Source organism: Euleptes europaea, chromosome 1, assembly GCF_029931775.1.
Source record: "Euleptes europaea isolate rEulEur1 chromosome 1, rEulEur1.hap1, whole genome shotgun sequence".
NCBI classification, from domain to species: domain Eukaryota; kingdom Metazoa; phylum Chordata; class Lepidosauria; order Squamata; family Sphaerodactylidae; genus Euleptes; species Euleptes europaea.
In genome coordinates, this window is record NC_079312.1 from 21,239,592 (window position 1) to 21,258,706 (window position 19,115).

General features: G+C 41.5%; 1 protein-coding gene across 1 annotated transcript; it reads left to right on the plus strand.

Moving 5' to 3' along the window:
* Positions 1-580: 580 nt before the first annotated feature.
* Positions 581-7,106, plus strand: LOC130473340 (vomeronasal type-2 receptor 26-like). Its single transcript, XM_056844865.1, has 6 exons — positions 581-634; positions 1,618-1,671; positions 1,771-2,583; positions 3,707-3,934; positions 4,704-4,830; positions 6,217-7,106. The coding sequence occupies exons 1-6, from the start codon at positions 581-583 to the stop codon at positions 7,104-7,106; spliced, it is 2,166 nt and encodes a 721-aa protein (XP_056700843.1).
* Positions 7,107-19,115: the final 12,009 nt, after the last annotated feature.

Here is a 19,115-nt window from a genome sequence, read left to right on the forward strand (position 1 = left end):
CAGGATCATTCTTAAGAAAAACTCCATTTCCTTCAGTCCTATGATAGGAGCTAATAATATCAGCTACAGATCCTCTTGGGCGAGGCTTGACAGCCTCCAGGTGGGGATTGGAGATCCCTAGGAATTACAACTTATCTCCAAGCTACCGAGATTAGTTCCCCTGGAGAAAATGGCTGCTTTGGAAGGTGGACTCTATGGCATTGTACTTTGCAGAGATCCCTCCCCTCCCCAAACCCCACCCTGCCCAGCTTCTACACCACCACTCCCATCTCCAGGAATTTCCCAACCAAGATCTGGCAAGCCTAACTTGGGCTCATCCCATCATTCTCCAGCCATGCTGGAATGTTAGGAGAATGCTGAGTAATATTTGGAATTGACTGTCAACACTCCATTTATATGACTGTCTCTTGCTGCACAGAAGCAAATCAGGGTCAACCACAGACCATGTAAGGATTTTGTCATACCTGGGGATTCCCAATTTTTAGATAAAATAAGGCAAGAAGACTCTAGCTATCTCGATAAGGTCACACAACAAAGAGCTCGACTCAAAGCATAACTGCAGTGAAGACACAAACAGAACATGGCGGTCTTAGCTATGTGGAAGCCAGAGCGCCTAATTTGCTACGCTATGCAGGTACCTCTTTTCGGCACTGCATTCTCTGCCCACTGCCTGAGACTCAGGCAGCGGCTGGTAAATACAATCAGCTGCAGGGTGGTCGAAGAGGAAGGCTCGGGAGGCCCTCCCACCACTCTACCCCTGCATGCCGCCTGAGGCTATGACTGCAATACTACAGAGATGGCATTCCTTTCCTTTCTGTCATTGCCTCTGGAATCATGGCAGCAGCAACGGCACTCAAGCAGCATCCAAAAATCAGTTTTAGGGCAGACTCTCCCCCCCCCCACCCACACACACAGCTTATTGCCAACTGCTGCCATGAAGATGCCCAACAATCCCCCTACAATTCATTGCAACCAGTTGGCTGCCATGAAGCTGCCCCACCCACTGGAACCAGTGATCCTACAGTCCCATCCCCAACTTTTGCCCAAAGACCCAGAATCACTAAGATAGCCCCAGTGTGGACACAAAGGAAGAATTAGCATTATGTATCTCTTAATGATGGCAACTCCTGGATTTGTAGGGGCAAAATGAGAACCTAACAGTACAACCGGTGATATCAAACCCTCCTTCCCAAAAAAGGGAAGATTGTGAAGGGAGATCATTGTGCTTGGGCTATGTGTGTTCATTCCTGTTCCACATATTTAGGATTAATTTCACTAGGAGGGATTGGACCTTGCCATTCACTGGAGGGAAATGGCATTTGCCCCAAGCACTGCAGGGGTTCCAAGCAAAAGCAAGAAGAGTACTATTTTCAAAGACCATCATTAAGAATGGAAGGAGCCATTTACAAATTTCAGAGCCAGACTTCAGCATTCCACCCTACATGTGATCAAGAAATACCATTGCTGATAGAGTTGAGAAGTTTCTAAACATGCCTTTTATCCCAGACCTTGGACTCAGCGAGGAGATAGATTAGGTTCAGCTCTCTTCCAGTGGTGTCCTCAGGTCTATCCCCTTAATGTTTGAGATGTAAGGTAGCCTGGTTCCCCACTTTGCAGGAACAGTATTGTGCCTCTGGGACAGCGTCTACATCCACATTGACTATCCCAATGGTGAGCTTTTTAAAAAGTATTCATAATTATAGGTTAATAATTATCTAAGATTTTGTCTTCACTGCAAGACCAACACTAATCTCTTCCTTTCCTGACTAGATCAGCTACGGTTTTGTTAATCATGTGCTCAAAGATGAAACTCACTGGCCGTTTTTCCACCAGATGGCTCCAAAGCAAAATTCATATTTCATGGGGATCGTCAAGATGCTGCTGCATTTCAGATGGACGTGGATCGGTCTCTTTGCTCCAGACAGTGACAAAGGAGAAATATTCCTGATGACTTTGACCCCTCTGATCATCAGGAGTGGGATCTGCATTGCCTTCACAAAAAGAATCCCAGAATGGAATGTGAATGACAATAGGATAAACATCAACAAAGATTCCTTTTTCATCCAGACAAAGTGTAATGTGTTTGTTTACTATGGGGACTCCCACTCCATACAGACTCTAGGAGTGATGATAAAATACGCTAGAGAAAACCAAAACTTTATCATGGGGAAAGTCTGGATCACAGCAATTTTGCACGATTTCAGCATGAGTTTTTTTTTTAAAATGTTTGATCTCCAGCACATCCATGGTTCTTTTTCCTTTTTGATCCAGACAAACCAGAAGACCAAATATGACAATCTGTATTCCTTTCTCTCTACTGTCAGTAAAATTGGAGAGGGAGCATTTCGTTGTTCATATGCAAATCATGGGTTCTCAGTAAAGGGCTGGATAAGATGCAGAGAGAAAGAGGAACTGGAGCCGCCATCCCAGGATGAGCTTGAAAGTATCCTGTCTCAAGACAGCTACAGCATTTACAACTCTATCCAGGTGGTGGCATGTGCCTTGAATGCTGCCTACTTATCCAGATCTAATCGGATGTCAAGTGGAAGCTGGCTGGGACTTCAGAAGTTGCAGCCATGGCAGGTATTCCTTCTCCGAGAATTTCTGTCAGTTGTTCAATTACATATTCATACTCTGAGAAGATTTTACATATAGAGGCAAAATGAAATTTAGCACATTTCCAAGACAATGTTCCTGATGCAGTTCAGCCTGAAACCCACTCTCTAGGGCTGTCGATTTGGTTCGTCCAAACCGAAAAATCCACCGAATTTTCCCTGATTCGGCGGTTTTCAGTTCCGGACGAACCAAATTCAAAAAAGGCGGGAAAAGGATGAGCCGAATTCGGCGAGTTCAGGGGATCATCGAATAAATTTGGCAGGTTCGGCGTTCCCCGAACCTGCCTTTTCCCGCCTTTAAAGACCCCCTCCCCTCCTCCCGGTTTCCTGGGACTCCCGGGAAGCCTGGGGGGGGGGGGTTAAACTGCTCCGCGCTGCCTGAGCAGGCAGTGCAGAGCAGTTTAAATTGCCCGACAAACAGCTGATGGGCGGGGGGTGTCTTTAAACCTCCCCCCATCAGCTGGGCATTCCCAAATAGGGGGGGTTCGGAATTCAGCCAAGTCGGACCCCCCAAGTCGGGCCCGGTTCCGCCGAATCCGAACCGCACCAAAAAATAATTTCAACAGCCCTACCACTCTCCATTGGGTGAGGTGTACTGGAATTGTAAGTGTGCAGGGAACATACAGTGGAAGCAGTTCCTCACCTACCCATCTTACGATTCATGGAATATTACATGGAAACAAGTGCATGGACATGTCTACACATGGATCAGCATTGTTCATAAGGATTGGCTGGTTTTATTAGAATGGTGATACCCTGAGAAGAAGGCACTGAGGGCATATCCAAGTGCATTAGGCATAAGGATAGCAAGATTATCCACATATGGTATAATGGAGATTGTGAAACGATATGTGTTTTGTTGCCACCAGAGTCAAGTGACTTCCATCCCAACCACATTTACTGACACCTGGGCAAATAGTGCTATCGAGATCCAACACATTTTTCTTATAGACAGAGCTTTCTTAACAAAATTCAAAACATGCCTCCCATCCCACATACTGTAGAATTATAGTGACCATTATAAGTAAGGCTGAAATATCCAATATGGCTTTGAATATTTCTAAATGCTGGTGTTTTCTATGCAATTCTAGCTTCATCCTTTCCTCAGAAACATTCAGTTTTTTAATAATTCCATGGAAGGAGTCACTTTTGATGACAATGGAGACATGGCAGTCAACTTTGATATTGTGAATTGGGCGGTGACACCAAATCGGTCAATCATTAGAGTGAATGTTGGAAGTGTAGAGAGACAATCAACTGCAGAGATCAAGTTCACCATTGATCAGGATGCCATTGTGTGGCCCACATGGTTTAATGAGGTGGGAAAAAACATTGCTTTCAATTAATTCAAGTTAATAGCTGTAATCAAATGTCAGTTACTACATAAGATACATAAATGAGATTATTTCTATCAACTCAGTTTACAGTCTAATAACCCAAGGAATAACAATGGCAGGGCAAAGTGTGATGGAATACATATTTGGAGGGTGGGTCAACAGCAGATCTTATTTGTGGTGATTGTCAGGAGGGTGCAGTTAGCCTTCACTTGCACTTTCTTGCTAGACTTGGGCCATTGCCTGGCTGCTGCCCTAAGTTGTCCCATAGCCTTTGCCTAGAAGGAGAAAGGGTTTATAGCACCCTGCTCTTTCTCCTTCTGTTGGTCCCTGGAGTAGGTGGCTGTGTGTCCTCCTTGGCCAGTATAATCTCCCAGTACTTAGCAAGGATTTCTTCCCTAACACTATGTCAGGTTTTCCCAACGAGGTCCTAACACCATCCCAGCTTCCTGCACACCAGCTTTTTATCTGAACATGTGCCACTGCTTCAAATTTCTCAGGCATCTTCCCCTCCAGATATATCTGATCAGGCCTAAACTCCTGCCTTCACCCCTTGCCCTGGTATTGCCCACTAACCAAAGTACATGCATTAAAGGAGGGGCCCTGTCATGCCACTGTGGATCATCAGTTCTGCCTTTGGTGGTACATACAGCACTGGAGGTCCCACTGAGTCATTATCAACCCAATAACTCATTTCTACAGAGAACACACACACATAACATTTTTCCTTGACACTCCTTTTCTTTATGCTTAGACCCTGCCTCGTTCTTGGTGCACCGAAAGCTGTCGCCCTGGATACGCCAAGGCGACTAAGGAAGGAGAGCCTCCCTGCTGCTATGATTGTGCTCCATGTGCGGAAGGGACAGTCTCCACTCAGGAAGGTAGATGACACCAAAGGAAAGGGCCAGTCCTTTGGGGATAGAGCAAATATTCATTAATGTTCTCCTGGGGAGACATGGATTAAGATTCTTTCAGCCATCACAGGGGAAGATTTTTAGACGTTCTGGAACACTTTGTACAATAGTAATCATTTAACTATACAATCTGAGTAAAAATAAATTACCTTACAGCAGGCTGTGAGAGTCAAAAGATGAGCAGAGAGAGGGTTCAGACAGGCCACCTGTGAGCAATTTCTGCACTTTAAATCATGTCATCCACTCTATTTTGTGAATGGAGCGGCCTTATCATTAAAGATATGAATCTGCCACCATTACAGGTAGTATGGCGCCATACTGAGTAAACAATCCTTGAAGGATGGACAAAATACAAATATAAGTCATTAAAATACAATTCTTATAATTAATGTATAATAACGAAATGATCTATTTATCCGTCAGTCCACAGCATGCATAACTCATCAGAAAAAAAAGCCAGAAAATAACAGGGCATTGGCTTTAGGATGTTTGTGGGAGTTGCAGTGCCAAATCTGAGGGGAATCAGAACATCCTGGCTGATATTATTTGAAGAACCCCCCACCCCAATGCTATTTGCAGTGGAGGTGAAGGCTCTTCCTTTGTGGCAGGCATACGTCATCAGAAGCTAAGAGTTCTCAAAATTGGCCACCAGCTTCAGCATGATTGTGGATGTTGCAGTGACACAGATTCGCTATATAACATCCCTCTGGCCTGTGCAATGGAAACAAAGTTTACTCAGAAGAAGCCAGGAAGGACAGGCAGTGCAGTCAGGGAGGGTGGAAAATATCCCATCTGTTACCAAATAAAGGGGGGGTTTAACAATTTCCCTGATCTATCGGAAACTATATAGTAGTTAGAGAGTGGTTAGGGTGTCTGACTAGGATCTAAGAGACACATGTTTGAATCTCCACTCTGTCATGGAAGCTTGCTGGCTGGCCTGGGACAAGTCACAATCTCTCAGCCTAACATATCTCACGGGATGGTTTTTGTGAGAATAAAATGGAGGGCAAGAAAACAATGTCAGCCACTTTGCGTTCATATGAGGGAGAAAGGCAGCACAGACAGCACAGAGAGGGAGGGTGGAAAATAAGCCCTCCTATACATAAAAAAGAGCTCTAAACTTAAAAAAAAAGGGGGGGGCTTCCATCCTAGCTTCACCTTGTTGTCTTGGGCTCACTTTACCAGTCACACCACTGTAATCTGAATAACATACAAAGAACCTTATGCCAAAACACAGCTTAGGATCCTTTCGCCTTGTACTGCATATTTGAATGGGAATCTATCTCAGTACTGGATATTATACTGAAACCAGTATGTTCTTTTCAGATGCAAGCCATTGTTATAAATGTCCAGATGATCAGCATCCAAACAGGATCCGTGATCAATGCGTTCCCAAGTATATAACCTTCCTGTCCTACGAAGAACCTTTGGGAATCATCCTAAATTTCTTTACTCTTTCCTTCACCCTAATCACAAGTTTTGTTTTGGAAATTTTCATTCAATACTTAGAAACTCCAATTGTCAAAGCCAACAATCGCAATCTCTCCTATGTTCTCCTTGTCTCCCTTCTGCTTTCATTTCTCTCCGCTTTTCTCTTCATCGGTCAGCCCCAGAAGGTGACCTGCCTTCTCCGACAAACTGCCTTCAGCATCATCTTCTCCATTGCTGTCTCTTCGGTGTTGGCCAAGACTGTCACAGTGGTGGTGGCCTTCATGGCCTCACAGCCAGGCAGCAGGATGAGGAAATGGATGGGGAAGAGCATGGCCAGCTTCATTGTCTTTTCCTGTTCCGGTATTCAAGTGGGCATCTGCACTCTCTGGCTGGGCATCTCACCCCCCTTCCCAGACTCTGACATGCACTCCCAGTCTGGAAAGATCGTCCTGCAATGTAACGAAGGGTCTGTCGCCATGTTTTATGCTGCCCTCAGCTACATGGGCTTCCTTGCCGCCATCTCCTTCACGGTGGCTTTCCTAGCCAGGAAGCTGCCTGGGGCGTTCAATGAAGCCAAGCTGATCACCTTCAGCATGTTGGTGTTCTGCAGTGTTTGGGTGTCCTTTGTGCCCACCTACCTCAGCACCAAGGGGAAATACATGGTGGCTGTGCAGGTCTTCTCCATCTTGGCCTCTGGTTCGGGCTTACTGGGCTGCATCTTTCTTCCCAAATGCTACATTATCATACTGAGGCCTCATTTGAATACAAAGGAACAACTAATGATGAAACGTAAAGAGGGCATCTGCTTTTGAGTACATTTTAAAAATTTTTGGTAATCTTTATCTTTTATCCCCTAATGTCTTTATACACTTTGAGGTGTTATTAGAATTTCAGGAAAAATTGAATGCTTTTTACACTTGGGGTGTTAACGAACATTGTGAATCTCCCTGGTCAATACATCTGCTCTTCTCCCTCCCATGGGATCAACCCACCTCCTTCCAAAACTTCTGCAGGTTTTCCAAGTCCTGATTTGTCATGATTTAAAGTGAAGTCTTACAGCAGCCGTGAGTGTTTGCTGGTGCGTTTCAGTGCCCAGGTCAACTCCCCAGTGGGTAGAATTCCCTGCCCAGCCCTGGCAGCAGCAGTGGCAGTGGAAACTTTCCATCCGCAGACCCTGCGCCTCTCTCTCGCCTCCTCCCGTGCCCTCCTCCGCCTCCCCCCAGCATAGGGTTGCCAGGTGCCTGGTGGTAGCGGGCAAACCCCCACCAATTCACCCCCCTGCCCACTGACCAGCTGAGGGTCACTGTGTACACGTGCACACGTGCCTACACGCAGTGTCATGGCACTTCCGGTTTACAACCAGAAGCGCCGCATCACGAGGGGCCTTATGCCTTAAGGGCCCCTTGCAATGCGGCACTTCTGAATGTAAAAGCATTGCAAGGGGCCTTTTACCATTCAAACTCCCAGTTTGAGTGGTAAAAGCCCCCTTGCAATGTGTTTACACCCAGAAGCACCACATCACGAGGGGCCTTTTACCACTCAAACTGGGAGTTTGAGTGGTAAAAGGCCCTTTGTGATGCGTTACTTCTAGGTGTAACTCCAGATTTCAGTGTGGAATCTGGGGGAGGTGGGTTTTGGGGTACAATGCCATGTAGCCCACCCTCAGAAACAGCCTCCTGGGAAACTGATCTCAGTAGATTGGAGATCAGTTGTAGTTCTGGGAGATCTCCAGGCCCTACCTGGAGGTTGGCAAGCCTTTGCAAGAGTCAGCCTATGAGTGCTGAGCACAGCCTGGCAAACAGGAAGAATAAGGGCTGATTCACACATTGCAAAATCCACATGGACCCCATGTGGACTTTTGACAGATAAGTTCTGGGAGTGCCAAGAGTGGACAGGGAAAAGCTTTTCTCCTTCTCTCATAGTACTAGAACATTGAAGCTGGAGGGTGAGAGATTCAAAACTCATGAAGTATTTCTTCACACAACATATAGTTAAATTTTGGAACTCCCTGCCCCAGGATGTGGAGATGGCTGCTAACTTGGAAGGCTTTAAGAGGGGAGTGGACATGTTCATGAAAGCTACTAGTAAAAATGAATACTAGTCATCATGCATACCTATTATCTACAGCAAAGTTTCTTATACTGTGGGTCGCAACCCCATATGAATGGGGTTGCGACCCACAGTATAAGAAGCTTTGCTGTAGATAATAGGTATGCATGATGACTAGTTGCATAACTGAATATGACTATGAAGTTGCATAACTGAATATGCAGGTTGCAAAAAAATTAGCAACAGTATGCAAATTTGCTTCCATCTTTAATAAATGGTAAAATTATATGTATACCAAACATTGTTTTAAAATAAATTTCTTTATGATTTATCATCAGTAAATGTTTGATTTGTATACCTATTTTATATACCTATATAACCGGGGTTGCGTAAACATTTCTTGGGCAAAAAGGAGTAGAAAAAGTTTAAGAAGCCCTGACTTCCGGTGGTGCCGCTGGAGAGAGCACTCCATTTCCCCAGGCTGTCCTGGGAGAAATCCAAGTTTGCGTTATTTCTGGGGTACATAGATACCCCAATCCGACCCTTGCAAGTGGGTTGGAAAGCAGGAACTCCCTGCAGCCCGCAAACGCGGTTTGACCTCCTAGGTACTCTGAGGGGGCTTTAGGCACTAGGGAAGGACATCGCCAAAACGCAACTCTGGCCTCAAGCTCTACCCTCCACCACCTTATTACCAGCATAAGGACTACATAAAGAAAAGAACCTCACCTCTTGACACCCAAGTGAGTACAAAGAAATCTGCGTCTACTTACTGGAATATTTGAACAGACGGGGGGTTGATAAGAACATTTCTGAGACCCCCATTCCTCCTTAATTCGAACTGAAAAAGTTTGATCTGAGTTAGTCATCGGGATTAGCGACAGGACCTTTATCAAATTGATCAGCCTAAACCATAACAAAGAGTCGGAAGGATACCTTTTAGATTGACAAGAACTATCACCAATGAGAAGGTCCGAGGGAAGGGGAGGGTGATCTTTCTTCCTGATTTTCCGGCGAAAAGAATTTCCTGCCACGTTTGTAGTAAGGGAGCGCCTGGAACGGAAGACTCTCTATAACACCCTCTCTATCATCGGAACTAAAACAACAGGAAGCAGCTGTGGGACTGAATATACGTCGCACTCGAGTTACATTGAAATCATTCCTGAAGGAATAACCATCGAGAAGAGGCGGTAGAAGATCCGCAGCACTTGCAACTTCCGGTATACTTCCTGATTAACCCGATCTAGAGCGACCGAAAAAACTCACTGGTATTTTAAAACTTTAAAATGCAATTTTAGAGCCAATTTCGACTCTTTTCAACCCGAAAAAATTATTAGGCTGATGTTTGAATTATCATTTTTTAATCAGCACCTTAAAGGCCCTGTCTGTGGACATGTATTTTACCAGCTTTTTTTGAATGTAAATGTCTCGACCCCGCTCTGGCTCACTACACAGCCCTGCCTATACTAAACTAAGGGACTCTTTACAAACCTCGACCATGGAAAAAAAGTTACAGGATATGCTAACTAAACAAACTGAGGCAACAAGTAAACAGTTTGAACAGATGTCTACACAGATGGCACAGTTGACTTCTATGATGACAAATCTTGGTCAAGCATCCCAAGCTATTAATCAGAAGTTGGATGTGGTCACTGGAGACTTGAAAGAAGTAAAAACTCAAATGACTGTTATGAAGACAGATATGCAAGCGATGGATGTATCAATTAAGAAAGTGATGGATGAGCACAAGGACACAAAGAAAAAATTAACAAGCCAAGAAAAACAGATTGAAACAATACAAACTGATCAGATGGCGGCAAAAAATCAAATGGCAATGATGGAGATGAGAGTGAGAGAGACCAATCTTCGTATACGCAATTTTCCAGATATGATGGGAGACAATAAAGAAACTGCAATACCAAACTTGGCCTACTTATTTCAGATAGATGAACAAGAATTAAAACAAGCCATTAATAGAATATATAGGATGCCATTACCTGCTAGAATGAGAAGATCTAAGCCAAGAGATTTGATGATAGTGTTTTATGACACCAGAGTTAAAGATAAGATTATGAAGATTCATTATGAAAATCCAGTGTCAGCAGGAGACTCCTCTCTTATACTACTGAAGGATATTCCAAGGCATCTACTCTCACAGAGGAATAACTACAAAGACTTTGTGTCTACACTGAAAGCTAACGGTATCAAATACCGTTGGATTATGCCACAAGGTTTGGCTTTCACCTACAAGGAAGTGAAAACGACAATTCTATCTCAAGCAGATGTGGGGAAATTTCTGAGAAAATATAAGATGGACCTTAAAGAATTACCTGGAGAGAAGGAGGAAGAAGAAGAGGAAGAAGAAGAGGTACAGGGTGCAGAAGGAGGTACCAAATTATAGACTTTTTATTTTGCTAAAAAATACTACATTATGGCAAAAGCAATTTCTTGGAATGTAAATGGATTGAATGAGAAAACTAAAAGGGCTAGAATCTTCAAATATCTACAGAAATATAAATACTCCCTAATTTGTCTACAAGAGACCCATATAGCTTCAAAGCATAAAAAATACTTGGAGAAACAGGTGCTTGGACAAGCATTTATTGCTTCAGCTAAAACTAAAACAAAGGGAGTGGTAATCTATGCCCACCCCAATCTTTGTCCAGAATTAGTATATAAAGACAATGAAGGAAGAATTGTAATTATCAGAACTAAAATATTGGGACAAAGGACAATAGTGGTTGGAATTTATGCACCCAATGAAGGGAAAAAATCCTTCTACGAAAAATTACACGATCTGATAGCCCAGCACGCAAAAGACCAAATTTTATTGATGGGCGACTTCAATGGAATTATTCTCCCATCTCTGGACAAAAAATCAAAAGCAAAAGACATCAATGATGGATGCTTGCCTAAAACTTTCTTTACCATGGCTTCAGAATTAGAATTACAAGACATTTGGAGAACAATGAATACAACAGCTAAAGAATACACCTTTTATTCAGCAAGACATGATTCACACTCCAGAATCGATATGATATGGGCCAGTAAATCAATCTTCACGCAACTACGTAAAATTCATATCTTACCTAGAACTTTTTCTGATCACAATCCTGTTACTTTTGATTGGAACAATAAACAAGCATTTAGATGGCGAATGAATGATAAACTTTTAAAAGACAACAAGATACAAAAGGAATTACAGGCTTTAATGAAAGACTTTTTTGAAATTAACCTTAATGGGGAAACTTCTTTGAATACAGTTTGGGATGCATTCAAAGCTGTTCTGAGAGGTTTTATGATACAGAAACATTCGGCCTGGAAGAAGACTCAATTGCAATTTACAAACAATATACTTTGGAACTTACAAAATTTGGAGCAGAAATTGGTAATGGTAACACAGGAAGAGGAGAAAAGAGAAATTCAAATAAAGATTTCTGCATCTAAACACCAATTAAATTTGGTAATAATGGAGGAAATGAATAAAAATCTGAAACTTGCTAAACAAAAGTATTTTGAATATGCAAATAAACCAGGAAAATTTTTAGCAACACAACTGAAGGACTCATTCCAAAAGAAGATTATAACAAAAATCCAAACTGTTAAAGGACCAGTTCATTCAACTTCAGAAATTCAGAAAGAATTTGTTTCATTCTACTCTAAATTATATCAGAAAGAAAATACTCCAAAACAGAAAATAGATAAATTTCTAAACTCAATACAGATGAAAGCTTTGTCAATGACCCAGAGAGAATGTATTGAAGCTCCAGTAACAAGGGAAGAAATACAAGAAGCAATACTGAGACAAAAAACGGATAAAACACCTGGACCAGATGGAATTACTGCATTATTTTATAGAACATTTAGTGACAATTTAGTTGGATTTTTTGGCTCACTTTACAATGCAATTTTGGACGAGGGAACATCCCCGGAGACTTGGTCACATGCATTTATATCATTGATACCCAAAGAAGGAAGAGATCCAGAAAAAACATCTAACTACAGACCTATATCGCTGTTAAATGTGGACTACAAAATTTTTGCTTCGGTTTTGGCATGTAGGATAAAACAATTTATTAAGGATCTTATACACGAGGACCAAGCAGGTTTTATACCAGGAAGGCAAATAAAAGACAATGTAAGAATTTTACTAGACTCACTGGAATATTATGACCAGAATATTCAACAAACTGCGGCTTTTGTATTTTTGGATGCAGAAAAAGCCTTTGATATGGTCTCTTGGAACTTTTTGAAACGGATTTTGGATAAATTGAATTTTGGAGATCGTTTTCAGAAAGGTATATCGGCTATTTACACCTCCCAACAAGCCAAAATTTTGGTTAATGAATCAATGTCAGATAATTGCCAAATCACGAAAGGTACTAGACAGGGGTGTCCCTTGTCTCCACTTTTATTTTTGTTGGTGTTGGAACCGCTATGTGTGAAACTAAGAAGTATGGAGGACATCCGCGGGTTAAGAATTAAAAAACATGAATTTAAGTTGAGAGCATTCGCGGATGACCTACTGCTAATTTTGGAAAATCCAACACAGTCAATGAATACACTTCAGGAGACTTTGGACGATTTTGGAAAAGTATCAGGCTTTAAAGTGAATCAAGAAAAAACAAAGATAATATTTAAAAATTTATCGGAAACACAGCAACAGGAATTTATATCATATACTGGCTGGGAGAAAGCTAACAAAGTTAAATACCTGGGAATTTGGATTACTGCAAAGAATAAAGATCTGATAACCAACAATTACCTCAAGTTATGGGGTAAGATTAAAACTGATATGATTATATGGTCAAACAAAAAATTGTCACTAATGGGACGTATTTCAACGATCCAAATGAATGTCTTACCGAGGATGCTCTTCTTATTCCAAAATTTACCAATAATATCACAAACTAAATATTTTGAAACTTGGAGGAAAGACATTTCAAACTTCATCTGGCAAGGGAAAAAACCAAGGACTGCTTATAAATACTTGGTGGATCTAAAAACTAGAGGAGGTTTAGCACTGCCTAATTTTCAACTCTATGCTGAAGCGGCAGCTTTAGTATGGCTAAAAGACTGGATGAACTTGTCAAATATACGTTTGTTAGACCTGGAAGGTTATAATAACTTAAGTGGATGGCATGGTTATTTGTGGTATGATAAAATTAAATTACAAGCAACATTTCGTAATCATATAATCAGGTCCTCTTTACTTCGTATCTGGATGAGATATAAACACATTTTGGAACCAGAAACACCGATGTGGATATCGCCTCAAGAAATGCTAACTTTGCGCCCACTTAGACCAGACAAATTTATTACTTATCAAGATCTAATTAATTGGGAAGGAAAGAAATGCTCACTAAAAGACTTTCAACTTCTTAAGGATGATTTACAATGGCTCCAATACTACCAAATCAAATCAGTTTTTGTACAAGATGCTAAAAAAGGTTTCTCTAAAGAAAAATCTTCTTTTCAAAGGATTTTACTAGATAATAATACAAAACTGATTTCTAAAATGTATAATCTCCTTTTAACAATATATTGTGAGCAGGATACGATTAAACCAACTATGATCGATTGGGCTCAAAATGTGGGACATGATATTGTTTTAAATAAATGGGAAAGACTATGGTCCAAAGATCTAAAAGGAATAAAAGCACAGTCAGTGCGAGAAAACATTTATAAAATGATGTATAGATGGTACTTAACACCCAAGAAAATTGCAAAGATTTATAAAACGATGTCCCCTACTTGTTGGAAATGTAATAAAGAAATTGGTTCCTTTTATCACATGTGGTGGACCTGTGACAAAGCCAAAGACTTCTGGGACATGATCTATAATGAATTGAGATTAATACTACAAAAGAATATACCCAAAACACCAGAAATGATGCTACTGAGTATGATTCCAGACGACTTAGCAATACAAAGAACTTTTTTGATTTATGCCACAACAGCTGCGAGACTGCTTTATGCAGCGAAATGGAAAGGGCTAGAAACTCCTGAGAAAAAAAGACTGGATTGTTAAAATGTTTGAAGTGGCAGAAATAGCAAAACTCACAGCTATTCTAAATGAAGAAAATGACGTTCGGTTTTTGGGGGAATGGGGGGCGTGGATGCATTATTGTGAATATGAGTTAAAAATGGGAAGAATGGAAGAATACTTTCTAATCTGATCCAGAGGATTATTTCTGATTTTTTTTATAATGATTAAGTATAAGTATATTTACTAACAGACTATGGTTTTTTTTTCTATATATGGTATTGATAGCTTATCAAGATTAGATTACCTACGACGGGATGAACTTTTTATTAAGAGGCAGATAGAGGTGAAGGGGAAGTCAAAAAACTTTTCCATTTCTCTTTTTTATTTTTTATTATATGATATGGAACTATAACAACTTTAAGTTAGAATTGAAATTTGATATTGTTATAGATGTTGTTCAATGTAATGGAAAATTTCTAGTATAAAACCTAATAAAATTTATATAAAAAAAAAAAGTTTAAGAAGCCCTACTCCACAGTATCAGAGGAGCATGCCTATAATACTAAGTGCTGTGATACACAGGCAGGATAATGCTGCTGCAGTCATCTTGTTTGTGGGCTTTCTAGAGGCACCTGGTTGGCTGCTGTGTGAGCAGACTGCTGGACTTGATAGGCCTTGTTCTGACCCAGCATAGCTTTTCTTATGTTCTTATTAACTTCATTCCCAGGCAATACATAGGTCTGACCACAGTATGTGAGACGGGGCTTCCTGGTCTCTCCATGCTATTCTCCCAATCTCAAATGGCCCTGGGAGCCATTATTAGCCACTGGGGAAGCTTATGTGTACAGGCCTTTTGTCTAGGGTTGCCAGGTCCCTCTTTGCAACCAGCGGGAGATCTTTGGGGCAGAGCCTGAGGAGGGTGGGGTTTGGGGAGGGGAGGGACTTCAATGCAATAGAGTCCAATTGCCAAAGCAGCCATTTTCTCCAGGTGAACTGATCTATCGGCTGTTCCCTTTCTGTTCCCTTTCCTCCATCTGGGATCTCATCCACTACAAACTGTCTAAAACTGTTCTAAAGCTGAAACTCTTGTTGGTCTCTAAGGTGCTACTGGACTCAAATCTATCTAAACTGTAAACTCCTTTGGGCAGAGACTTGCTCTCTTTGCTTCTCTGTAAAGTGCCAATTATACCAGAGGCACTCTATAAAGTATAGTTAATGCTGTGTGATCATCTGCCTATTTCTGAAATGACTATCTTGAACCTGGCTCTCATCAGGTTATTTTTTTCCCATTAAAACTCCGTAGAAGATCATCTGCTTGCTATGCTTTCTCCCAACGAGTTCTTGCAAACATGTTTTCTGCAGCTGCGCTCCTTTGCCTGAGGTTGCAGAGACAGTCAAGTCCACCGCAGAGGCGGTTTTTACTTCCATTCTCATTATCAAAGTTTTGATGACTTCTTCTGGCCAAAGCCCAATGGATTTCCTAAAGATCACCTTGGAAACAAATAACAAGCGCACAAGAAACACAGCAATTTCTTGTACTAAGCCTGCTTGTCTTTCTGAGGTTCAACAAATTGTTCAAGCAAAAAGAAAAAGTGTAATAATGGCCTGTAAATAGGGTTGCCAAGTGCCAGGTAGTAGCAGGAGATCTCTTGCTAATTCAACAGATCTCCAGCCACTAGAGATCAGTTCACCTGGAGAAAAATGGCCGCTTTGGCAATTGAACTTTATGGCATTGAAGTCCCCTCCCCTCCCCAAACCTCGCCCTCTTCAGGCTCCTCCCCCAAAATCTCCTGCCGGTTGCGAAGAGGGACCTGGCAACCCTACCTGTAAAGCAGAGGTTTCACTCTTGGGTGTTCTGGCAGTTTGTGGAAGCAGAGAGCCTACCAGACAGTTTTTAAAAAATGATCTGCATTTCTGAATGTATGAAGACATAGTCCCTGTTCAGGTGTTCACAATCACATATCTTATATGTAGAGAAGGAAACAGGTTCACGCCTCTTAGCCATGCCCTTAGACATTCATATATAAAGTCAAGCATCTCCAACAAGCTGGACATATGTACATGATGGATTTTCTGGGGCTGGACACCACCCCGCAGGATTCTTCCCTTCCTACCATCCCAAAATTTCCCTCCTGTTCATCAGGCTTCCCAGCGGAAAATAAAAAACTAAGTGGATAGAATCTAGGCCTGGGTATAACACACACACCCCAAGCCTGGATCTATAATTGAGTGATAACAAACCTCTGAAATTCAGCCCTACAGGAAAACAGCCATATAGAGCTAGGCTTAAGGGGTAGATGCACAGTAAGCTTAAACAATCTTCATTGTTTTGTTGCACGCTCCCAGTTGTATTGTTTACATGCCATATTATTCTTATCTATTTGCTATGCCTTATACATATTGCAAACTATATGAGCAACTCAGACTTGGTGGTAGGGTTGCCAACCTCCAGGAAGTAGCTACAGATCTCCTGGGATTACAGTTGATCTCCAGACAACAAAGATCAGTTCACCTGTAGAAAATGGCCACTTTGGCATTATACCCCATTAAAGCCCCTCTCCAAACCCTTCCTTCTTCATACTCCAGGTCTTTTCCAACCTGGCAAACCTACTTGATGGTATGATGCCAGTCAGCAGAGCAGTAAAGCAGGATAAAATTGAAAGGATTACATATTTCTGCATTCTCAGGGGATTCCCTGGGCATGCATAGAGACATGATTTTGTAATGTGTAGGCTGACCATACGTTTGGTACGGGACAGTCCCGTTTTTATCATATTTCCCATCCATCCTGTCTTTTTAATTAAAATGTCAATTTTGTCCCGTTTTGCACCTCATTACACTTCCAACGTTTGTTTCCTTCAGTTCTGACTTTTCTTATGCTGCATAGAGGCATGGCTGGGTAAATTCTCACAGAAATGTGCTCTGATCATGTTATACTAATATTACACAACCCCTGTCCCATTTTTGCCATCCCAATGTCCCATTTTTGTCTCAAGGAAATATGGTCAGCCTAGTAATGTGTATGTGTGCAAAGTGCAGTTAAGTCACAACCGACTTATGGCGACCCTTTTATGGGGTTTTCAAGGCAAGAGACTAACAGAGGTGGTTTGCCAGTGCCTTCCTCTGTATAGCAGCCCTGGACTTCCTTGGTGGTCTCCCATCCAACTACTAACCAGGGCTGATCCTGCTTAGCTTCTGAGATCTAACCAGATCAGGCTAGCGTGGGCCATCCATATTGCATACAGGCCCATATTGCATACACACACACAAATCAAATCATAGTCACTAATGATGACCCCATAGGGTTTTCAAGGCAAGAGACTAACAGAGGTAGCTTGCCATTGCCTTCCTCTGCACAGCAACTCTGGTATTCCGTGGTGGTCTCCCATCCAAATACTAACCAGGGCTGACCCAGTTTAGCTTCTGAGATCTGATGAGATCAGGCTAGCCTGGGCCATCCAGGTCAGGGCTGATTTTCTAATAAAACATGAAAAAAAAGAGATGTGGCAATTGATTTCAATATCTATAATGTTATATACAGTCTGAGAAAAGCCATGTGCAAATGAATGTGAGAAGGACACCTCAAAAGTATTGATGGGGCAGAGCAGCCTCTCAGCTCAAGTCAAGAGGTTCTCGGCTCAAGCAGACATGCCATTTCAAAGCCAGTAGGCCTGACTTTATGAAGGTAGTCACTGCTGCCCTGTAGTATGTGTTCTATTCCTGTATATGTGCAAATAAATACTGTCACACAAAAAATCTCCCGGAGGACTACAATAAAGGCAGAACTTTAGAAACAAGTTGAAAGCCCTAACCGTGATGAAAGGAAGGTTGGAAATAGTACCAAACTGACAGTTGGGAAACAGTTGAAATGAAAGTTGGTTGTTGTTGTTGTTGTTGTTTTACAAAAAACTGCATCTAACTGTACAGAACTTTGAGGCTTTGTGAGAGAAAAATAGAGTTCCAACTGAATAATGTGTTAATTTCTGAGACTGAAGGAAAATACAACTGCAAAAAGATGCACAAAAAGCAGTGAAAAACCACATAAACAGAGAAAAGGAGAGAGAGCAAAACTGTGAAAAGACTAAAGATATTATATATTGAGGGAAAGTGTGGAAAGAGAATAAGGTATTGGCCAGAAGAAAAACCACAAATGAGAGTCCCAAGTCTGGAAAATAGTCTTTTTTTAAAAAAATGTAAGAACTTAAGAAATGGAAGCTATGAATTCTGTGACATGTAGAGGTTAGAGTGAAAGGCAAGGACTTGGGAGAGCAGGGTTCAAATCCCCACTCAGTTATAGAGCTCACTAGATTATCTTGGACCAGATATTGTCCTGTTTGTCAGCCTAGTCATGTCATTGTTTTCTTATGAGGAGAAATGGCCAAGAAGAAAACCATGCATGCTACCCTGAGCTCCTTAGAAGATGATGGCATTAAAAATATGATCGATATGTGTTTGCATTTTGCATTTTTCTGAATATTCTTTTAATTGTGATAGATATATGAATGTGAGTAAAGCAAACACAATACTGTGAAGGCTAAGGAGGGGAAATGGTTGACAGCCATGCCTGCACTGAAGAAAAAGGGAAACCAAGTAACTTTAAAAATGCATAAAATAAACTGAAGCATTTGTATTTTAAAAAGCATATTCATAATAAAAACTGATGCAAACATGTGTGAAAATAAATTGGGGTGAGGCAGGGCATCTTGTGAAGGTCTATAAAACAGATTTTAGGTTTTCTTAAAGTATTCTATCAAAACTGAAAAATATAATTAACGTTATATAATAA

Bases quoted from the DNA above. Each gene is read 5' to 3' on its own strand.
- LOC130473340 (XM_056844865.1), top strand. From the start codon at position 581: ATGGCGGTCTTAGCTATGTGGAAGCCAGAGCGCCTAATTTGCTACGCT. The intron at 1,672-1,770 runs GTGAGCTTTTTA...TTTCCTGACTAG, and splicing joins CCACATTGACTATCCCAATG to ATCAGCTACGGTTTTGTTAA. The intron at 3,935-4,703 runs GTGGGAAAAAAC...CTTTATGCTTAG, and splicing joins GGCCCACATGGTTTAATGAG to ACCCTGCCTCGTTCTTGGTG.